This window comes from Ictidomys tridecemlineatus, unplaced genomic scaffold (genome assembly GCF_052094955.1).
Source record: "Ictidomys tridecemlineatus isolate mIctTri1 unplaced genomic scaffold, mIctTri1.hap1 Scaffold_46, whole genome shotgun sequence".
NCBI classification, from domain to species: domain Eukaryota; kingdom Metazoa; phylum Chordata; class Mammalia; order Rodentia; family Sciuridae; genus Ictidomys; species Ictidomys tridecemlineatus.
This window is the reverse complement of record NW_027522984.1, coordinates 2255870-2278271: the sequence shown is the minus strand read 5'-3', so window position 1 is coordinate 2278271 and position 22402 is coordinate 2255870. Positions and strand designations below refer to the sequence as shown.

At 35.9% G+C, this 22402-nt stretch overlaps 1 protein-coding gene across 11 annotated transcripts in view; it reads left to right on the top strand.

The window, feature by feature from the left end:
• The window catches only part of LOC144373681 (uncharacterized), a 93092-nt gene that overhangs the window by 9027 nt on the left and 61663 nt on the right, over window positions 1-22402 (top strand). For 2 of the 11 annotated variants that reach the window (XM_078036711.1, XM_078036714.1), the window contains exons 1-3: window positions 18354-18461; window positions 21728-21785; window positions 21871-22036. The exons of 6 other annotated variants lie outside the window; for them this stretch is intronic. In XM_078036711.1, the coding sequence (XP_077892837.1) occupies window position 22036 (1 nt within the window). In that variant the 5' untranslated portion in view covers window positions 18354-18461; window positions 21728-21785; window positions 21871-22035. Of the gene's footprint in view, window positions 1-18343; window positions 18462-21727; window positions 21786-21870; window positions 22037-22059; window positions 22079-22402 lie in introns of those variants that run through there. 3 more of the 11 variants (XM_078036715.1, XM_078036712.1, XM_078036713.1) reach the window with 3 other exon arrangements.

The window sequence follows — 22402 nt, the reverse complement described above, 5'->3', positions numbered from 1 at the left end:
AAGATTAAGTTGATCTCCCCATTGTATAATTGTTGTGAGGATGAAATGAATTTGTTGAAAGTTTTGTTTACCACATAAATTGGATTCCTAAAGTGGATATAGCATGATAAAAGTAGGTGAGACAGTTTAGCAGCATGTCCTCACTCTTGCTGGTGTTTGCTCCAGTGCATCCACATCCTACTTATTGGAATAATTACATCTTAATTCATCATCTAATTATTGAGTACATATCAAGCAGTTTGTTTTTAATGTGAATAAAAGCAGGTTTTTTAAAAACTTGAGTTAAAACAGAAAATTAGCCTAAAAGTGTTGATCATAGATGAACAAATACTCAATCCCTTCCAAAAAAATACGTGTAAACTTAATGATACTTAAAAAGAATGCCTTGGGATTGGGGCTGAAGCTACTGGCAGAATGCTTGCCTAACATGTGTGAGGCACTGGGTTTGATCCTGAGCACCATATAAAAAAACATAAAATATATGCATTCTGTCCATCTACAACTACAAAAAATGTTTTAAAAAATATTTATAAGATTACTATGACTATGACTGCCCAGTAAAATATAATAAATTTTTTTAGATAGTTGTATTAGTTACTATTTTCCCCTCTTTAATTATCCCATTTTAAGAGTTTGTGATTTTATTCAGAATGCAGTAATTTCAATATTTGTAAAATTTACACTCATAATAGTATAGTTTACCAATTACTTCAACATAATGTAGTGTAATTCCAGGCAAAACAGTGAGTTGGAATTCGAAAAAAAATATTAAATAACTCATATTCTTTACTTTTTTCATAATTGTGATATTTAATATTATTCACTTAAAGATTATTTAGCTATCATTTCTATTTGCTTATAGGAAGTAGTTGATAATTACAGTAATTCTAATTGTGTCTCCCATATATGCCAGTGGAGCAGAAGGACTCAGTTACCATTGAATGACTCAAAACATTTATCCAAAGGAGTGATTGATTGAAAATAATATCTCCCCCATATAAGGTCACATTTTTATTAGCTGTCTATTATGTTCAGTGATGATAATGTAAGGAGAAAGTGGGTGAAAACCTTGTGTACTTTTTAAAAACCTAAATGGTTACTTCATAGCAACATGAAGCAAATTGTTAATTTTCTTTCTGCAAGTAAATGATTGGTACCTTCTTCTCTCCTTGAATGTGTTGCTGTAACAGAAGGTAGATTATGTTTAATTATGAGGAAAATCAACAAGTCTTGCTTAGAGTACAAGAGCATTCAGATTGAGAAAACTGAATGGGAAAACTTTATCTTTCATTCTCCTCTTTTCTACAAATATGATATAACAAAACCACTTGTAGATCTATTATATCTACAGGCATATAAAGTGATGATTTTTTTCTTTCCATATTTCTTTAGACAGTAATTATATTTAGGAGGGGCTGGGCTTGTGGCTCAGTGATACAGTGTTTACTTAGATAGTTCAATCCTAATCCTGCGTTCAATCCTAAGCACCACATAAAAATAAATAACTAAAATAAAGGTATGTGTCCAACTACAACTAAAAGTTAAATTAAAAAAAAGAATTCTGTTTGGGCATTTCATTAGAATTTAAAAGATGAAATATCTTTAAACATTTAATGTTTCTTTTGCATCTGGATCACGGAAGTTTTTGCCTCTTCCCCCATATTCATAGCCTAGGAGATAGTTGACAATACCTGGAGACATTTTGCTTTTCAAAACTTGGGGAAAAAAGCTCTAGTATACAACAAAGAATTGTCTCCCTTCAGGAGATCTTAATGAAATAAAACTTATATATGTTTCTGTTATGTTTTACTAAGAATATTGAAGTAACTTGTGACTACAGAATGGGAGTCACGTTTGTATTGTCTTAGTGATGAAAATAAAAACCAAATGAAGAGTATGGCCTTCTCACCAGTGTATGATTTAGTGTCAAAATCTAATATAATGTAATCATAACTTTCTGCAATCATAGAAAGTAATGTAATTGCCTCTTCGGAAAAATGTGAGAAGAGATTATCAATATCAAATTTGGAGAAATGGTAAGAATAAGGGAAGCATCTGGAAGAGATGGGAAGGATCAGTGTCTAACCACAATTTCTGCACACCTCTAGTTCTCCCACCTCCTACCACATATCAGGCTTTCTAAAACTTTTACTTTTTATTTTTTGCCTTAGATAACTTAGCTAAAAATTATTCCAAAATTATGTAAAATAAATGTAATTTTCCATTATTAAACTTTTGTTTTCCATAACACATTAAAAGGAAAATTAAATAATAAAAACAGATATAATAAATTCTTGTTTGATATAATCATTTAAATATCTTTTTTAGACAGCAGTAATTCAAACAAAAAATACTTCCCTTACTTAAAATGTAACATTTTATATTAATGAATAAGGAGGCTAAAACACTAAAATTGTCAGACTCAGTAAATCCTTCAAATATTTCATCTATAGAGGCACAGCAAACACTTAGTGTAAATTATAAAAGGTTTTTTAAAATATATAAATTCCAGGTCAAAATATATCAAATCAAACATATATCAACTTTACTTCTCAATTTACTTCTCTATGTAATCATATTTTGTTGACTGTAAATAACATCGTCTGGTAACTGAAAATGACAGTAAAATTTGTATCATCTCTCTGCTAAAATATAGTAAACTCTACTCTGAGCCCCTCATTCATAGGTCTTACATCTGTTATCCCATCGTCAGCAATAAAGCCAATGAGATTATTCTAAAATGTAAATGTCCCTATGTTATTCTTGTCTTTACTTATTAAAGGACCAAGCAATGTACTCTCTAATTTCTCTTTTGCCTATTTTCCCTTTGTTATAGAATTATATTGTGCATTTCAATCAAATTAAAGTCTTTCAGTTCCCTTAACTGTCTAATATATTTGTAGTTAGGCAGATGATGATGCACCTCCTGAAATCCTATTTTCTTTTCACAGACCTCTCAGTCTCACTCTGCTCCATCTGGAAATATCCAACTCCTCTTTGGGATCCTTATAAAAATCTCCCTTTTGTGAACATACACTTTATACAGTCTCCTTGATGACTTGCTGCTTCCCATCAGTTCTATTTTGGAAACATTTTCAAAACTGCATTTATTACCTCATATCACAGTTATTCATTCACATCACTATTTCCATTTGTTGACTATGAAAGAAAACCTTTCTGGTTTTGGCATCTGCCTTGGCAGCAGCAGTCAGAGAAGACAGCCTGGAAGACCTCCTCTTGGGCTTCTTCTTAGCCTCACATTCTTCAGAGCTGACCTTCCTTTGGAGCTTCCTGGCTGAGAGCACAAGGCTCATGCAGGTGCTGCAGGCAGTGGCTCTCGGGAACCTTCTGAAACTGTGCTGCCTGGCCACTGCTGCTGTTCCCACCACATGAGTTGCTGTGACACACCAAGTATTCAATTATTTTAAAACAGTTTTTACCATAATTGAGACATAACTATAGGCAATTTTAAATCTCTAAATTTTGTGATTTTAGCTACAACAAACCAAATAAAAATCAAATCCTTACTATTATGTTTTGTTTATTCTGCTTTCTGAATGAGTTCTCATTTTGTCATTATTGCCAGTGCTTACAACCCTCCTTTCTCTTATCTCTAGCCTAGAGAACAGTGACCTGCCCCTAGTTGCTCTTCCTGTCATGAGCCTCTCTCAAGTGTGCCATTCTCCCCTCTCACAAGCATTAGTTTCTAAAATAAACATTTAACCATGCCATACCCACAAAAGTAAGAAAATATTCTATTATTTATGTAATAAACTCAATATTTATTCATATGTCCCCCAGCTCTTCCAAGCATGATCACAAATAGTCTTCCAAATTCCCTGTAGGAACAAACTCAGCCCCACTAATACTTGTTCACATAATTCCTTCGCTTCACACAATTCCTACCTCTTCTGATCTTTATTGCTTCTCTGTCTCTATTTATGCTTAACATTTGCCAACATATCCTCCATTGCCTCTCGCTCTTTAAGTTCCACATTGAATTCTCTTTTTTTCATGCCCCAAAGAATTTCTGCTGCACCATCATTACTTTCCCATCCTAATAGAAGTGAGAGCTCATTAATCTAATTTTCATATACTTTTTCAAAAGCTTTAATCATAACATTAAGTGTGCTTGGTCTCAGTTTTTACAAATAGATATCTTCTCCATTATGATGCAAATTCTTTCAGGATTGGTATTATATTGTATCATTTTTTATATCATCAACATCTAGTATATAAAGGAAGAATGAAAGAATAATCTAAATATAAAATATATCTAAAGTTTCTAGTTACTGTGTATTATATCCAATATTCAGAGCTATAATATTAATTCTATATTTTGTGACAAGGAACTTCTTACAATAATTCTACAGTGCAGGTGGACATAAACTTTAAAGCCCAAATGAAAGCCCCACATCACTTACTTTCCCCAGTAATAAATGCTACTTTTGGATTATGCTAATAAAATCTAACCTTCCATTAGATAGATGATTTCTGAATATTCTTGAATAAATTACCTCTTAAACAGAATAAAATTAGAATGGCATTCACTTTTTTAATTAGCATTTTTTAAGATAGGCAGAGATACAATTTACATACTTAAATACGCCCATCTATTATACATATATATTATATATACATCTATTTTTGTCAGACCTACTATTTCTCTATCCTCTAATAGATAATGAAACAAAGGTACTTGAGTTTCTCAAGTGTAAAATAATGCTTCTGTGGAGGTGGGGAGTAGTTTTTAATTGCCTGCTATTACCTATGGAATAAATTTAAAAGAAGAGTTAAGTTTGATCACTTAGAAATGCTTGGTTTTAATGCTTATAAAAATTGAACTTACACATATTCTGAAAAACACATTTTTTAAATCAAACTTAAGCTCATTTCACTTTCTCTCTTTAATATGTCATCAATACAAAAGCTTTTATCTCTTCCACTCTAAAAAAGAGTATGTTATTGTGGATAAGTGAAGGAAACAGCAAAATATAAAAATTAAATATTTTGTGTCACAAGTCTTTTATGAGGAATAACATTTGTTTGATTTTTATTTTTTGAAAGCTAAATATGTAAATGCTAATTCTTTAAAAATTGTAATGGAACTTATTGATGTCTATTACCAGTATCCTTTTTTTCACTGTGTCACAAAGGGTAAATTGGGCCCATCAGGCCAAGAAACTACTCCAAAATATTACACAGGAGAACTTAAAAAAATCTAAGGGAAATTGGACAAATCAATTTTTGATTTGCAAAATCAAGCAGCATGATACAAAAATTTGAGATCTATCTGTGTAAGTCAGTAGGATGATTTTATTCAAAGAGAAAAAGTCTCCACTATCTCTCAGATTGGCAAAATCAGTTTCCTTTGTTATAAAATTGCTTAAAATTCCAAAAGGTAACATTTGATATGTCAGTGACTTTTTCAAATGGCTATCCCCTACCTTACCTAAGCCAATTAATATCACTAGAAATTTTGTTCATATTGATTTGCCTTTCTTAAAGTATAAGCAGGAAAAATTCCTCACTGTCTCAAAACCTGCTATTTTTTTCTCAATTATTTTGTGACTTCCTGGCTATTAAGTAGATGGAATAATATTTAATGCTCACACAACTGGGGCATCTGAAAATGAAGGGAAGTCCATCTTCCTTAACCACTCTGTCCTAGGGGATGACTCCAGGTTCCAGTGCCAAAACAAATCAGGAGAAAAACTTTGTCTCAGAAGTATTTTATTGTGTGTTAAAATGGCAAAAATAACAAACTGAGGTGGGTGTTTGTTTTTTGGAATCCAACTCAATTATAAAATGTACTAAATTAATTTTCCAAAATAGTCTAATAAGCTCTCTCAGAATTTACAGTGATGCAGTGGTTATTTGCATTTTCCTGATTATATTCTATTTTTTCCTCAGAGCGGGACCTATGCCCAAAGGGAACAAGTCCTATCAATTGAGTGTCATAGCAATCATGCAGAAGCTTCAGCATATCAAAATGTCAGAAATCAGACAACAGAGATAGAAGATGAACGTTTAAATAATAGAAAACTCTGCAGTAGCGCTGAAGTTTGGTATAGAAAGAAAAAGGGAGGTGAGAAGAAACTAAAGAGTTAATGAGGAAATAATTTATGAAGAATTTTATAATGCCTTCCATCCCTTGTACTAAGTAATTGAAGTTTCAAGTATAAAATACAGGCTCTTTTTACATTTTGGACAGACTGGCTCTGCTATAGTGTGGAAATTTGTCTTGGATGGGAGCCAGAGCAACAGAGAGAGATCATTCATTCATTCTGTTGTTTCAGGTATCTACTTACCAGTTAATGATGTCTTGATCTCAGGCAGTTTCTGGACCTCAGCATTATGATGGTTCTGCATTGCAGAATTCTGTGCTGTTGGAGGTTTTGCTGTAAAAATGTAGTAGTTTATCAGTAACCAAGCTCTACTCACTAGATGTCAGTAATATTTCCCTCACCTCCAGTATAACAACATCTCAATATCTTTAGGCATTTTCAGATGTTCTCAGGGGAGTCTCCCACCCCAGAACACTGATTTGTGGTAATAACAAAGAGGATAGAAGAAGGAGAATTGGAGAATATTTAACTTGTTAACAACAAAATGATGATGTATTGAAAGTAACATTTGAGGGAAAGGGGTAAATTGTAGATGCAAAATTTTAAGTGTGTCTGCTTTTGCTTTTTACTGGGAACAGTTACGGTGCTTATATAAGGAGGTGCTGATATCAGACATATGAGCTTAAAGAGTAAATTGAAACACACACACACACACACAAACACACACACAGGAGAGTCAGGATATTATTATAGTATTCCAACATAAAATTAAGGGGAACTCAACTAAAAATGATAATTAAAGTAGAAGAAACCAAGGCGAACAATTTTCAACCCCTATTCAATCTCTCCAGTTTGAACACCTATGCCCATCATATTAGCTATTTTAGAATATGAAAATACAAAGAAGTAATAGTAGCTATTTTAGAATATGAGAATATAAAGAAGTACCAGATTTTAACATTCAGAGTTCAGAAAATATTTATCTTAGCTACTTATTATTTGGAATGTTCATAAAACACAATGTAATGTCTTTTCGAAGTGTCTATGATTTTAGGGATATAATATGGAAAATCAAAGACAACAATGTTCTATTACAAAAATGTGTTTCATATTTGATATTAGAATACAACACATTTGTTTTCTAAGTTAGATTCAATAAAGATAAGGAGCTTAAAGTTATCTGGACAGAAGAAGAGAAAGGAATCAGTCATCAGTTAGAATGAAAGAAACCCATGATTGCACTTGAAAGGGTGTTAGCAGAAGCTGTCCAATAAATTCACAGAAGATGCTTCTGCTTTAATAAATTGTTGTGCTATCAACCAGGCACGGTGGTGCACAACTGTAATCCCAGTGGCTTAGAGGCTCATGAGTTCAAACCCAGCCTCAGCAACAGCAAGGCGCTAGGCAACTCAGTGAGACCATCTCTAAATAAGAATACAAAATATGAGGGCTGGGGTTGTAGCTCATAATATAGTGTTTGCCTAGCATGTGTGAGGCACTGTGTTTTGTTCTCAGAACCACATATAAATAAATAATAAATAAAGGTCCATCAACAACTAAAAAAATATCTAAAAAATGCAAAATAGAGCTGGGATGTGGCTCAGTAGTCCAGGGCCTCTGAGTTCAATCACTGGTACCAAAACAAAGAAACAAACTGTTGTAGTATCAAATCCTTTTGCAGCACTTGAGCTTCACTTTCTCTACTTGTACTGACAGATTCAAGGTTTTGTTTGTCCCAAATCTATAATTTGGTGCCAATTGTCTGTTTATCTTCTGAGCATGAAAGGGAAATCTCAGCCTTGAAAAATTTTTTTTATTATTAGTGTTATTATTATTGGCCTGGTAAGAACAACAATAGTGCTTTTATGAAGCATAAGAAAATTTAGGGGTTCTAAAACTTTATTCTGAAAAAAAGTAATTTTATAAATATTATTTCATGTTCAAAGTATATTCATATACAGCCTTACATTTTCAAATGACCAAAGAATGAGGAACACTTAAAAGTAATGTGTTTCATTATTCACATAGGTGGGAATAAAATTGTAGCTTAAATTTTAGCATTAGTACTCATTCTCTAATTTTGTGTTATTTCTACCTATTGTCAAACATCTAACAATACTTTAGGAATAGGATGTCAATTTTTTATGTTCATAAAGTTCAGTGTAAAATAAAAAAGAATTATCCTCTTGATTATGGCTAATATTTTCTATATAATCTTATGAATCATTACTACTGAATTAGCATTTTTTAAAACCAGAATCAAACATGTTTATTTCAACTTTATTACCTTTTTTACCTATTATTAGAGTAAATAAATTGGCATAATAATTTTAAGTTAATAATTTTTTTTCACATAATGGATATGCTAAAATTAAATCCATTCCTTTATATAGACTTGTAGAATCTACACCCAATTTTCAGATGCTATAAACAATGTCACAGTAATCTTCATATATAAATAGTTTATATATATATATATATATATATATATATATATACACACATATATATATACGTATATATGTGTATATATATAATACTTGTTATATTTTGGAAGGATATTCATGAGCTAAAAGGTGTTCATATTTTTTAGTATATTTTAAAATCAGAAAATACATTAATTTGCTCTTTGATTAGTCCAAATGCAGCTTAAACTTTTCCCATTGTCCTCCATCTTTTACAACACAGTTGTTTTCAGCTATTTAATTGTGGAAACAATAAAGACATTACTCTGAAACAACTCTTAGTAGGCAAAAAATTTTAAAAAATGTTATCACTAAGAGATAATCTATAAATCTTTGTGACACTTGGTTTAATTCTCAGCTTCAAACTCAATAAAATTCCAGGCATTTGCATAAGTTGTTAATTATCTAATACAGTAACACTATTCTTAATTTTTCTAATCTAAGGTAATATATTACCTTTGTAATATATGGTGGTAATAAATTTATCTTTTTTCACCATAAGTAGTGGACTTTAAATCCAGTAAATTTGATCATTCTGTTGCGCATTGGTGTTTTTTATTTGTTTTTTTTTTTTTTTTTGGTTTTTCATTACATTGACTGATTTGAGTGATTTTCATATTGGTTACTCTTCCTTTTTCCTTTTTTTCTCTCTCCCTTTCAACATATCTAAAACCTGGAATTCTCTTTTCTTTCCTTCAAAGCAATTTTTTCTTTTACAAATATTTTTAGATTTTTTTAAAAAAATATTGCCCATCTCCAAATTCTAAAATGATTTTTCACCTTAAAAATTTTTACATATTAGTTATTATGTATTTCAGCATTTTTTATAAGTTAATGCTGCTTCTGTATTTCTTATTTAGTAAGGTATGTGCCCTGTCTCTTCCTAATTGTACAAGCATTATTTTTTTTTCAATTGATAATATCACTTTTTCATGTAAATTTTTACTAGTTGATAGATATAATACTAATTTTATCTGCAATTTATGGATTCTTTTTTTGTGAAATCATTTAAAATAATTTTGCAGTCAAATCTCTCATTACCTTTTCTTACATTAGCCTTTTCTACATAAAGCCAGTTCAATGTAAAATTAAAAATTGGCCATTAAATTTTTCACACAGTTATGATTTTGTATTTAATATTTTAAACAATAATATACTTGATTTTCAGCCTGAGAAGAACTGGGTTAAAATGCCCATTTTCTCCATTAATATTTCAAAACTTGGAAAAGTCAGTGATCTTTGAGCATCTTTAAATGGAGCCTATTAGGAACCATAGGGGTTAAATTAGATAATGTGTGTAAACTCTTAACAGATGTCTTGCTGGTAGTAAATAATAAATGATGTGGAAAGTTATTTATGGCTTTATACATCATGAGGTGTTTTAATTTATTATTTAACAAAGACATATTTATCATAGAAGTTTAGGCTAAATATGTCTTTGGTAAATAATAAATTATTTTTATTAGTTTTGACTTATCTCTTGAAGTTGGGACATTAAAGATATAAGTCAAAACTTACATGAATATAGACCTGAAAGTAATATGAGAGTTTTTCCAATTATAGTTGAAATATAATGAAAAATTAAAAAGTAGTCATGGATACAGGACACATAGAGAAACTTCCTGTTCAGGAACATCACTTTGGTCTTTGGAGATTTATGTCTTCATTCTCTGACTCTTTAAATGGAACAGTATAATAAATAATTAATGTCTTAAGAGTGATTGCAGATCAACAAGCAAAGACAAATACAAAAATGGTAGGGGACACAGTGTTCCTATTCAATATCCTTGAATTAGTTTTAGATTTTAGATTGATTCTAGGCACCCAGGCCTCTTAGACATCATCAGGAACATCTAAATTGCTTTCTCACAACTTCTAAAATGTTGGGGACCACAAATCAAGTAAAGATGGCATCTGGCAGTTTGCCAGGAGGAGTGGTTTGTGAGTCAATGCCACGGAGCCATTAAGATGATAAGGATTCTTTATTGGCTGACTGCTGTATCTAGATAATGCTAATTGAGTCAAGCTGTGTGTAATCAGTTAGGTATATATACCTCTGCTGTTCCGCAATAAAGTGGTGCCTGCTACCTTGAGTACCCGATACCTTGAGTTCCTGCTCAGTTCCCTCTTGAGTTTCTCCTCAATAAAGCAGTTCCCGCTTCAACCTTCAAGTTGCTTAGTTTTGTGATCCATTTTTACTAAATACCAGAAGAGAAAGTGTTATGTTAAGGGCAGTGTGAGTTTAATTTTCTATATCATTTAAAATTACTTGAGTGCATCCCCAAAGAAAACTAATATATTGATCAGATATAATTAGCTTCAATGTAAATAGAACCTTACCATGGATTGTTTGTGTATACTAGCAAAAGATATATAAGTGAAAATAATCTACGAAAGTTCATAATGCTTATCTAGCACACAAGAAATCTATGGGATAATAACAAGAGACAAAATTTGATGTGTATAAGAAGAAATATATTTTAGTGAAAAAAGTTTGATATTTAATTGTGGCTTTAAAATACTCTTCTATATTAGATTATATAAATACACAAATAGAAATATTGCATCCTGGTCACTCTCCAGAAATCTGCCCATGTCACAGACGGGTGGACGGACAGCACTCTGACTCACCCTGTGCAGGCAAGCAAGGAGCTTCCTGTCCCAGCTACATCAGAGGAAGATACAAGACAAGCACCAGTTCACCTGCCATGGTGTGAGGGAGGATCTAGGGATCAATGCCCAGAGACACATTATTTTTAACAAATGCAACACTCACTTTCTCAGCCACTGGAAGTGGAGCATGGGTCTACAGGGGGGAGTGCCAATCTGACCTATGGCCTCTCACCCACCTACCAGCACCACTCACCAGGTTTGCTAGGAGGTGCAGTCATTGGCTGACTGCACCAGGCATGCTGGCTCACAGTGACTACTGCATCCTTCTGTCAGCACTCAGGGACCCCTCAGTTCCACTGGACCTGGGAGAGACAGGAGGGGGATGGGAGGATTTGAGGATATACTTTAATATGTGTGTATATATAAGTATTTACTTATTATGTATCTTTATATGTATGTATATATGTATATATTTTACATGTTTATCGTGTCTTTATATGTGTGTATATTTTATGTGTGTATATACATACATGCTTATGAACTTTATACTTCCATGTGTATATTGATACTTAATTGAGAGTAGAGCTTCTATTTATCATCTTTATTTTTTTGAATACTGTTTCTTCCATATTGATAACTCTGGTTTGGAAGCATAGAGGGAATAATTTAATTTTCATGTCTCATAAATGCTCATTTCTTTTGTCCCATAATACATATCAGTCAAAATTGCAATACTTCCACAGTATGATTACTGGAAGCATTCTGGGGTTTTATTGTTAGTTTTGGTTTTAGTTTTTAGCATATACTCTCTCATTTCTTTTTTCTTTCTTTTTTATTTTTTGCATTTTCTTTTTCTTTTTTGCCAGTCTTTTTTAAATTGATTTAAAAAAATAAATGACAGCAGAATACATTACAATTCTTATGACACATATACAGCACATATTTTCATATCTCTGGTTGTATATAAAGTATGTTGACACCAATTCGTGTCTTCATATATTTACTTTGGATAATGATGTCTATCACATTCCAACATCCTTGCTAGTCCCCTGACCCTTCTTTTTCCTCCCACCCCTCTGCCCTATATAGATTTCATCTATTCCTCCCATGTTTCCCATCCCTACCCCTCTATCAGTTAGCCTTCTTATATCAGAGAGAACATTCAGCATCTGTTGTTTTGGGATTTGCTAACTTCACTTAGCATTATGTTCTCCAACGCCATCCATTTACCTGAAAATGCCATGATTTTATTCTCTTTTATTGAACAGTAAAATTTCATTGTGTATACATGACACATTTCTTTTATCCATTTATCCACTGAAGAGCATCTAGATTGGCTCCATAGTTCAGCTATTGTGAATTGTGCTGCTATAAACATTGTTGTGGCTGTGTCATTGTAGGATGCTGTTTTTAAGTCCTTTGAGTATACACCGAGAAGAGGGATAGCTGGGTCAAATGCTGGCTCCATTCCCAGATTTCCAAGGTATCTCCATACTGCTTTCCAATAGGCTGCACCAATTTTTAGTCCCACCAGTAATGTATGAGTGTGCCCTTTTCCCCTACATCCTCACCAACACTGTTGTTGTTTGTCTTCATAATAGCTACCATTCGGACTGGAGTGAGATGATATCTAAGAGTAGTTTTGATTTGCATTTCTCTAATTGCTAGAGATGATAATTTTTCAAATATTTGTTGATTGACTCTATATCCTCTTCTAGAAGTGTCTTTTCAGGTCCTTGGTCCATTTGTTGATTGGGTTTTTTTTTATGCTTTTTGAGTTCTTTATATACCCCCGAGATTAGTGCTCTATCTGATGTGTGAGGGGGTAAAAATTTGCTCTCAGTATGTAGGTTCTCTGTTCACCTCACAGATTGTTTCTTTTGCTAAGAAGAAAAATTTTAGTTTGATTCAATCCAATTTATTGATTCCTGATTTTAATTATTGTGCTATAGGAATCTTATTAAGGAAGTTGGGCCTTAATACCACACGATGAAGATTAGGCCTTCTTTTTCTTCTATTAGACACAGAGTCTCTGGTTTAATTTCTAGGTCCTTCATTCATTTTGAGTTGACTTTTATGCAAGGCGAGAGGGATTAAGTGATGAATTTTTTTTTTGGTTGTTCACAACATTACAAAGCTCTTGACTGAAGTGATGAATTGTTCCCCTAAATTTAGATCTTTCAGACTGGGGTTGTGGCTCAGTGGTAGATCCCTTACCTGGCACGTGAGAGACAATGGTTTGAATCCTCAGTACCACATAAAATAAGAAACAAGATCAAGTTATAAAACAATTGAGATCTTTCCTTTGGGCTTTATTGAAAGTAGGGCAGGCTTGGGTGTGGAAAGGACAAATAGGCATTGGCTTAGGAATGACTCGATTATTTTATTTCCTAAGAGTCCTTACAAAGAGTAAGGACCTGTGTGTGGTTGTTGTCTTCTCTACGTAAAGGCTACAGCTATGAGCGTGTGGACGGTTCTGTGAGAGGCGAAGAGAGACACCTGGCCATCAAGAACTTTGGACAGCAGCCCATCTTTGTTTTTCTCCTGAGCACCAGGGCAGGTAAGCCTATGGGTGTTGAGGAAGCAGATAGTCATCCCACCACTGGTACGTTTTCCCCTAATTCTCTTAAAGGAGAGGTTCTTACCAAGGAGTATTGAAAAAGGAGAGAATCAAAACACTTACGTAGCCTAGTACTGGACTTCACGTGTGGAGCTCTTTTCTGTTCAACCTGTGAAGCTGTGATCATGAGAAGGGAGGCTGAAACCTGGGCCTGTTGGAAAGTAATTCTAATCCACTTAGACCACTGACCGGGAACGTCCTGTTTTGTTTTGTTTTTAATTTTGGGGAAAGTTTTATTCACATTCATTCATTCTCCTTCCTAGCCATGAATTTGGAAAATAAGATAATCTATTTTCTAGTTTCCCTTCCTCCAGGAGTACCTCTGAAAGAGTGTTATAAAGTTTAATAAAGATTTGTTGTTTAAAATGTGACTAAAGTGAAACTGACAGCTATTTATAATTATCATGGTATTGTCCATATGACTTAATCATAAATAAATGACACTTGTGGTTTTCCCAGTTGCTTTCACATAGTATTAAATAATTTGAAATCGGTTTGGGGAAATGGAATTTTTCTTACATTCTGAATCAAAAAGCCCTAAATTAATTTTGAATTCATAGTCTGAGTTTCATGATCTTACTTTTTTGATGGTAATCCTGATAGAATAGATATAGGAACACAAACAGGAATTGTGTCCTTGATGATAAAGAAATTAATGTCTTTATGGAACGAAAGGTCATCCTTATGTAGAAAGCACTTAGTAAGTGCTTTGTACTATATGGGTCTATAAAAGAAGTGTTAGATATGACCCTTGAGTATCAGGAGATCATTTCTCTAGTGTGTGTTTTAAAGCCAATAATAAGATACAATCAGATTCCTTTGGTCCAGTCTCTTCCCAGGTCACATACCACATTCAGTCCCATTGTCTCATGATTAGTCTTTGGGGAAGCTCAAAGGATGTGGTCAAAGGCATGGTCAGTGTTGGGAGAGGAATTCCATTTATGTGTTTAAGATTTTTTTTTTTTTAGAGGGAGAGAGAGAATTTTTTAATATTTATTTTTTAGTTATCGGCAGATACAACATCGTTGTTTGTATGTGGTGCTGAGGATCGAACCCTGGCCACACGCATGCCAGGCGAGCACACTACCGCTTGAGCCACATCCCCAGCCCCGCGTTTTAAGATTTTTTTTTCATATTTAGAGAGCAAATAATGTTTGAAATATCTAAAATTAGTTAATCTCCTTGGAGGCCTCAGAGTAGATTATCTAGAAGCTGAAGCAGTCCTGGACATTAGCCTTTTCCACGCACTAACTGTCATACGTGCCATCGTGTTGTAGCTATACCTGTGCCGCGTTTTCATTTAATGTTTCCTTCCAGCTTTCCACGAGGTTGTTACCACATATTGCCGGCAGATGGCAGCGATAGCTTAGGAATATGTCCCAAACAACTAAATGCAGCTTAAAATATCATCTTTGGTGAAGAAGGGCTGCACTAGCCACTATTAACTCAAGAGAAAGATAATTTTTTTTAAACTTTTTTAGTGATGACAAAGCAACTTTATTATTATTATTTTTTTAGAGAGAGAGAGAGAGAGAGAGAGAGAGAGAGAGAGAGAGAGAGAGAGAGAGAATTATTTATTTTTTTTAGTTTTCGGCGAGCACAACATCTTTGTTTGTATGTGGTGCTGAGTATCGAACCCGGGTCGCATGCATGCCAGGCAAGCATGCTACCGCTTGAGCCACATCCCCAGCCCAAGAAAGATAATTCTTATGGAACACAAACACATTTTCATATGAGATGACTGCCTTGATAATTAGCATACAGTGGACAAAAAGGTTCTGGAGCCTGGCACAGTAGTGCATGCCTACAGTTCCAGCTACTCAGGAGGCTGAGGCAGGAGGATGGCTTGAGCCCAGGAGTTCAAGGCCAGCCTGGGCAACACTGTGAGACCCTGTCTCTGTCCCAGGAGTAATGACCTCAGATTCTGGAATATGGGATGGAATCCTGACTGTTTTACCTTCTACTGGTGCAACTTCAAATAAATCCCTTAATCTAGCTGTTTCCATTTCAGCATCTGCAAAATGAGAATAGTGCTAGCAAGGACACAGGGTTGTTGTGAGGGTTAGAAGAGTCAACACATGTAAAGTGCCATGAGCAGTGCTTGGCAGTAGTAAAACAGAAGTGTAGCTCTTATTATTGGGTATAACTTAGCCTTTCTCCGTATTCAGTCATTAGTATTTCTTTATTCCAACTTTGATTTTATAGGAAGACTTCAATGAGAATGTTCCTGCCTGGCTTGTCTTACATCCAGCCAGGAGTTAGTAGTCCTGTAGAAAGGAACCCTTCATTCAGTTCTTGGAACAAGCCCTTTCAGGCCTGTTTTAGCAATGACCTCCAGTGACCCTGGCTAGAGTGTGTTCTGTACAGTTTCCACATTTATCAAAGAGAAGCCTGTGGTTTGCTTCTTAGTACTCTAAATTCCTGAACCCAAAGTGCTCTTTTGGCCTTTTCCTGCACCATTGGAGAAAGACCAGAGAGTTGTTGCATTGAGTGTTCTTGTCTTGAACTGATTTTACGACATCTTCTTTGATCAGTGTGGAAACCAGTACAGGAAGACACTCTCAGGTTTTCTCCACTCAGAGGCAGGTATCATCTGCTCTAATCATAGCTAGTGTCAGGTCTTCCTACCTTGTTGAAGCTGCAAGTGTGGTCATGTGTGTTTCTTACTGCCCACTGCAGACATCTCTTTGTTTTAAGATACATTTTTAGTTGTAGATGGGCACTGTTTTAGTCAGCTTTTTCACCTCTGTGACCAGAACCAACTGTGGAGGAGGAATGTTTATTGGAGGGCTCATGGTTTTAGAGGTCTTAGTCCATAGAAGGCCGACTCCATTCCTTGGAGCTCCAGGGGAGGCAGCATCCTGGCAGGAGTGTGTGACTGAGGGTAGCAGCTCACATCATGATCAGAAAGCAAAGAGAGAGAGACTCCACTGTCCAGATGCAAAATATATACCCCTTAGCCATGTTCCTGCTGAACCCCTTCCTCCAGCCACACCCACCTGCCCCAGTTACCACTCAGTTAATCCCATTAGCGATTCATTCACTGATTAGGTTAAAGCCATATCCCAGTCATTTCTCCTCCAAACCTTCTTGCATTGTCTCACATGTGAGCTTTTGGAGGACACCACATCTAAACCATAACAGATGATACCTTTATTTTATTTATTTTTATGTGGTGATGAGGAAGGAACCCAGTGCCTCACGTGTTCTATCACTTGTGTTTTATCACTGAGCTACAACTGCAGCCCCCAGACCTCTTATTTTTGGAGCTGTTTTCTGAAAGAACTTGTGTCCTTATTCACAGACTGTTTGAAGCAAAATCCAATCAAGGTTTTCAAACAAATATTAAATGTCTTCATGCAATTAACTTAAGCATCCTTTTCTTCTGCTTACCTCTCATTCTGTTATATTTGATAATTAAATTTTCCCAGTTCATGCAATGAAAGGTGAGGTAGCACTTTTGACCACTGTAGGGTGGTCAAAACCTGAAGTTTGGGGCAGAAATTTCAGTTTGAAGGATGAAACCAGTCAGTTGGACTGATTTCAGATTTTCAGTAGGACCCAGTCCTGCCTTGTGTGTTTTCTAGTTCCTTATTTGTGTGTTGCTGATCATGCTCCTTTTTTGTATGGTTTTCAGGTGGAGTTGGCATGAACTTAAAAGCAGCAGATACTGTTATTTTTTCTGACAGTGATTTTAATCCTCAAAATGACTTGCGGGCAGCTGCCAGAGCTCACCGAATTGGCCAGAACAAGTGAGTGAGTTAGACATTGGCACCTTTCTGCTCTGTTGGCTTGCAGCTGTGGATTGGGGAGGAAGGTGGACCGTGTAGTCCTGACAACAATGCCACGATGGAGTTAGAGTCCACTGGGTTTGAACACCGTTGTGCTGCTGGCTTGTAGAATCATGTTGGGGGATCAGTCGTCCCATGATCAGTTCAGACTCACTTTGTTGAAAAGAACAGTTAAATTCCAAAATGATTAGAAGAAACTTAGAATTTATTTAGTTCATGTTTCTCACGTTAGATCCTAATTCAGTTTAAAAATGAAGTTAAAGCCAGTGGGTGCACATGCCTGTAATCATTATCAGCATGGGAGACTCAAGCAGGAAGATCAAGTTTAAAGCCAACCTTGCAACTTACCTAAACCCTGTCTCAAAACTTTTTTTTTTTAAGGCTGGGATTATAACTTCATGGTAAAGCTCTCCTGGGTTGGGTTCCCAGTACCACAAAGAGGAAACAAAGTTGTGTTCAGCTACCCTTTGACTTGAGGTAACATGCCTGCCAGGGGTTATCCTGGCTACAGATGAAGGCCCAATAGTGGTCACTTCGTCTTCCTTCCTCTTCCTCTTTTGGGGAAAAGTTCAGGAAGAATTTGAGGCCAGATTTCTCTAACAAATGCTCAGGTCCCAATGAGCAGTGTCCTTTTCATTGTTCCCTGAATGTGGCATTTGGTTTTGCTTCCTTTTGGGTGTATTTTCCTGGCATGCTTTTTTCCCCAGCTTTGCAGACTTCTAACACTGCTCTCATTTGACTCCCGTACAGGGCTGTGAAAGTGATCCGGCTGATTGGCCGAGACACTGTGGAATAAATAGTTTATAGGAAAGCAGCCTCCAAACTGCAGCTCACCAACACGATCATAGAAAGAGACCATTTTACTCTGGGAGCCCAGAAACCTTTGGCTGATCCTGACCTCCAGGTAAAATGTGTTCTTTTTAGAGTCTCATGATTTATAACCAGTACTATCTGTGGATGAGAATGCAAATAAAAAAGACCAGCATTAACCACCCATTGTTGCAAATTACACATTTTTTCATTGGCCTAATTCTTACCCTCTCAGTACCTAACTACATGCAAGGTGCCATACAAGCTAAAAATGAGGGTGGCATTTAAAGGCAGAGAAAATAGAATAAAGAGAATGAGCTTTGAACCATCTAACTTGGATTGAAATTCACATCTTATCCCTTATTGGATGTATGACTTTGAGCATGTAACTGAACATCATGGATCTAATCTCTTTATGGCTTCTAAAGATGAGTGTGCCACGAGTTACCTCAGAGAGAATTTGTTTAAGTTCTTTTTTTTCTTCCTTTTTTTAATCAGTGATGATTAGTTCCATACCTCCTCCTTAATCACAGACCCTTTGAGTAGTGACTTACAGTACTCATTCCATACTCAGAGATGAGTGAACAAGATTAGGAATTCAAAATTATGCCATAGGATATAGGGATGAAAGCACTAGAGTTATTTGTTGAAGAAGAAAAAATTAGATGGGAGTCAAATGCTGTCTTAGAATATCCTAGAGAGCTCTCTTTTGGTAGGAGGTTTAGAGTTATTCCTTAGCAGCAGCCTTTGAGATAAAATTGAACCTATATTATAATATACCCCAAGTCCTTCTGAGGGATTAGATGCAGAGAGATCAACCCCTAGTATCTAGTATGATTCAAGCATGAAGAGAGTAATAAATGTCTGAGAAAAGGTAGTAGCTGTGGGAAAGTCTGCTGTAGGAAACTGCAGAGAAATGACAGGAGTTGGCTATTCTTTTGAGGCAGGCAGTGAGAGAGAGCAAGTTCCAAGATGGCTTTAAGCCTTTAAGCCTGAAAGATGAGAGTAGAAAGTAGGAAGATAGGGATAGAAATTAGAAAGATGAAGATAATGTAGGCTTTAGTCAACAGAGTTTGTAGTAAAAATCAATATACATTATTGTTAGAGGGAGACTCAGAAAAGAAAGGAATTAGAAAAGTTTGCAAGAAAAACCAGGCTTTAAAAGGATCAGCTTATCAAAAAAAAATTCAAGAGGTATATGAAAGGGAAAAAATTACACAGTATTACAAGCAGAATCATCAAATTTACAACTAGCCCAAGCATGAGTCTAAAAATGGCAGTTTTCTCACATCTGTATCCTTACACATCAGCATTGCAGACAGGGAAGGTGCTGTTTTTGTTAGGGAGTCACTGACCTGCAGGAAAGGGTCACAGATTTGGGGGTACTAGAACCCTAAAGAAGAACCCTAGGTTTTGTTTGTTTGCTTGACTTTAGTTTATCTTAGAGAGTAACTGGAGTCTTTGGCCTTTTGTGTTTTGAGTCTTCTGCATGCTCATCTGTCATGGTGGCCAGGCAGGCTGTGCATTTTATTTTCACACTATTGAAGAGGCAATTTCAAATGGAAGGTGAAAGCTTGAGAGAGAGGTGCGTGTACACTGTAGGTGTCTAAATATACTTCTTTACAGGACGTTGGGAGAGGAGCTCATCATGGGCTGTTGTGAAGGCACAGGTGTCAGGAGTTAGAGGAGATGCTTCCCCAGTGGAGGGAGCTCCAGGCATTCAGTCAGGGGTTTCCCTGTGATATTGGCTGCTAGCACATCATTGTGAAATGCACAGGCACAAACTCTGCCATGGGACCAGATCCTGGGGCCAGAACAAACTATGGGCTGGTGGAGAGGACCTCGGTGGAACTTCCTGCCCAAGCCATGGCAAGAAATCACACTCTGATTCTGTCTTGATTCTTTCCTCCCCACCAGACTGTGAGTTATTTATGGTTGCCAGGAACAAGGGTGATAACTCACTGCCTTGTCTCAAAATACAGCAGGACATTTTTTTAAGTTATTAAAAGAATCTAATAGTAAAAGACGTGGTTCTGGTTTGATAAATCTAAGCAGTATAGAGCAGTGAAGTTCTGATAAAGGAAAGCAGGTTCCTTGTCTTAGAAGGAGAACACAACAGAAACAGAGAACAGATACAGATGCGGTGAACACTTATTGAATGCGTACTGTGTGCTAAGCATTGTGTGACATGCACTTTTTCCAGTTGTTTCAGAAGAAGAATAACAAAAAAATGAGATAGACGTTGTCTTTACCTCCATCTTAAGAAATTTTCCAAACATCAGATTCATGACTCTAATCCGAGCACTCTTTAACTTCCAACTACATGCTCTTAGTTACTATAATAAAGTGGTTTTCATTTAAAAAATGGGTAGTTCCTTAAAGACATGTTGTGAGTGAGCAGTAGCGAGGGAAGCCAGGAGACATAGTCCAAGGAGTGGAAGAGGGAAGGGTCCCAGTATGGACTGAGCCTCATCATAAATACTTGGCTTTCTTCTGTTTTGGGTACTAAATGCCAAAGCCATTTGGCTTGGTTATATATATATATATATATATATATATATATATATATATATATATATATATATATATATATATATGTACACCAAAGTTAAATATAAATATAACAGGTATGGTTTTGCTTAGTTTTTGTCATAGTTTTCATCTCGGGTATTTTCAAGCTAAAGTTTCCAAGTTACAGAATAGGCAATCTAGAGATAACTAACCAAATCTAAAAGGGCAAAATGAAAATGAAGTCCCATGATGTGGATCCCAATTGGTTCAGAATTCCTAAGAGATAGTACTTAGGGAGGTGGAGAGTTGCAAGTAGCAAATGAAAGCCAGGTAACACTATCTAAGATTCTGGTTCTTGTAGCCATAGGAAGTAGGCTGAGTATATCCCCTAGGGGGAGCAAGAGGGCAGGATGGGGAGTGCCGCAGGACTATCTAGGGAGATTGAAATTGAGAAAGGGCTTTTGGGTCTGGTGATGAGGGTGGTTATGGTTTTGCCAAAGTGGGTCCCATAAACCACTGTAGTAGCAAAGCGGCTTGGCAAGGACAGGTGGCAGCTCATGGTGAGATGAGGTATTCAGTGGCACCTTCTCTTTATAAGAGTTTGTCAGTGGGAGAGGTAAGAAGGTAGCCAACAGGTTCTCTGAGTTCTCTCAGGACTGCTGGAAGTGCCTGTAAAAAATGCTGGTGAGAAGTGCTATAGAAGATGCTGGAATCATTTTATCTGCCCCCACTCCTCAAAAAAATTGGAGGCCCAAATTTTTTTTTGGTATTGTAAATAATTGTCAAAGTCAACATCTCTGATCATCATTTATCACCTCTCTGCTTATTCCTCATCCAACTTCAAAACAGCCTGGCAGGTGTCATTTGTGATGGAAGAGAAGAAAGTCCACAGGGAAAGAATTACCAGGTATCATTTAGACACTTAGCAAGTCATACATCCTCATCTGTGTTTTCATGAGAACTAACTGGATCTCTCGTTTTCTTCATTCAAGTTGAGTGACATACTGAAATTTGGCTTGGATAAACTGCTGTCCTCTGAGGGGAGCACCCTGGAGGAGGGAGACCTGGAGTCCATCCTGGGAGAGACAGAGAATAGCCAGTGGGCCTCTGATGCCCTGCCTGCAGCTGGAGGAGGGATCAGAGAGCAGGAGGAAGGAAGTGAGTTGGGGTTAGGTGAGCCAGTGACTCCATCACCTCAAGGTAGGGTGTGAGTGAGATGCGTCCCCACAGGAAGTCCTGTGTCCTGCTCTGGGACCTTTCTTTCCTACCCAGCCCTGTAGTCATCTGATGACATTCTTAAGGCTTCCTGGTCCAAGAACTGCCAGAATAATCCTTGTTCCCTTGAAGCTGGACTTTGAATCCAAGTAATGATATTAATGTTTATGGTCCTGTCAGTCTCAAGGATTAAATTTGAACCTTTTCTCCCTTGACGCAGACATCTTCTCTGGAGTTTATTTGGTAAACCTCCTATCTTTATGATGGTGCTTTGCACAGTGATTCCTCTTCTCAATAGTAGAATGTTTT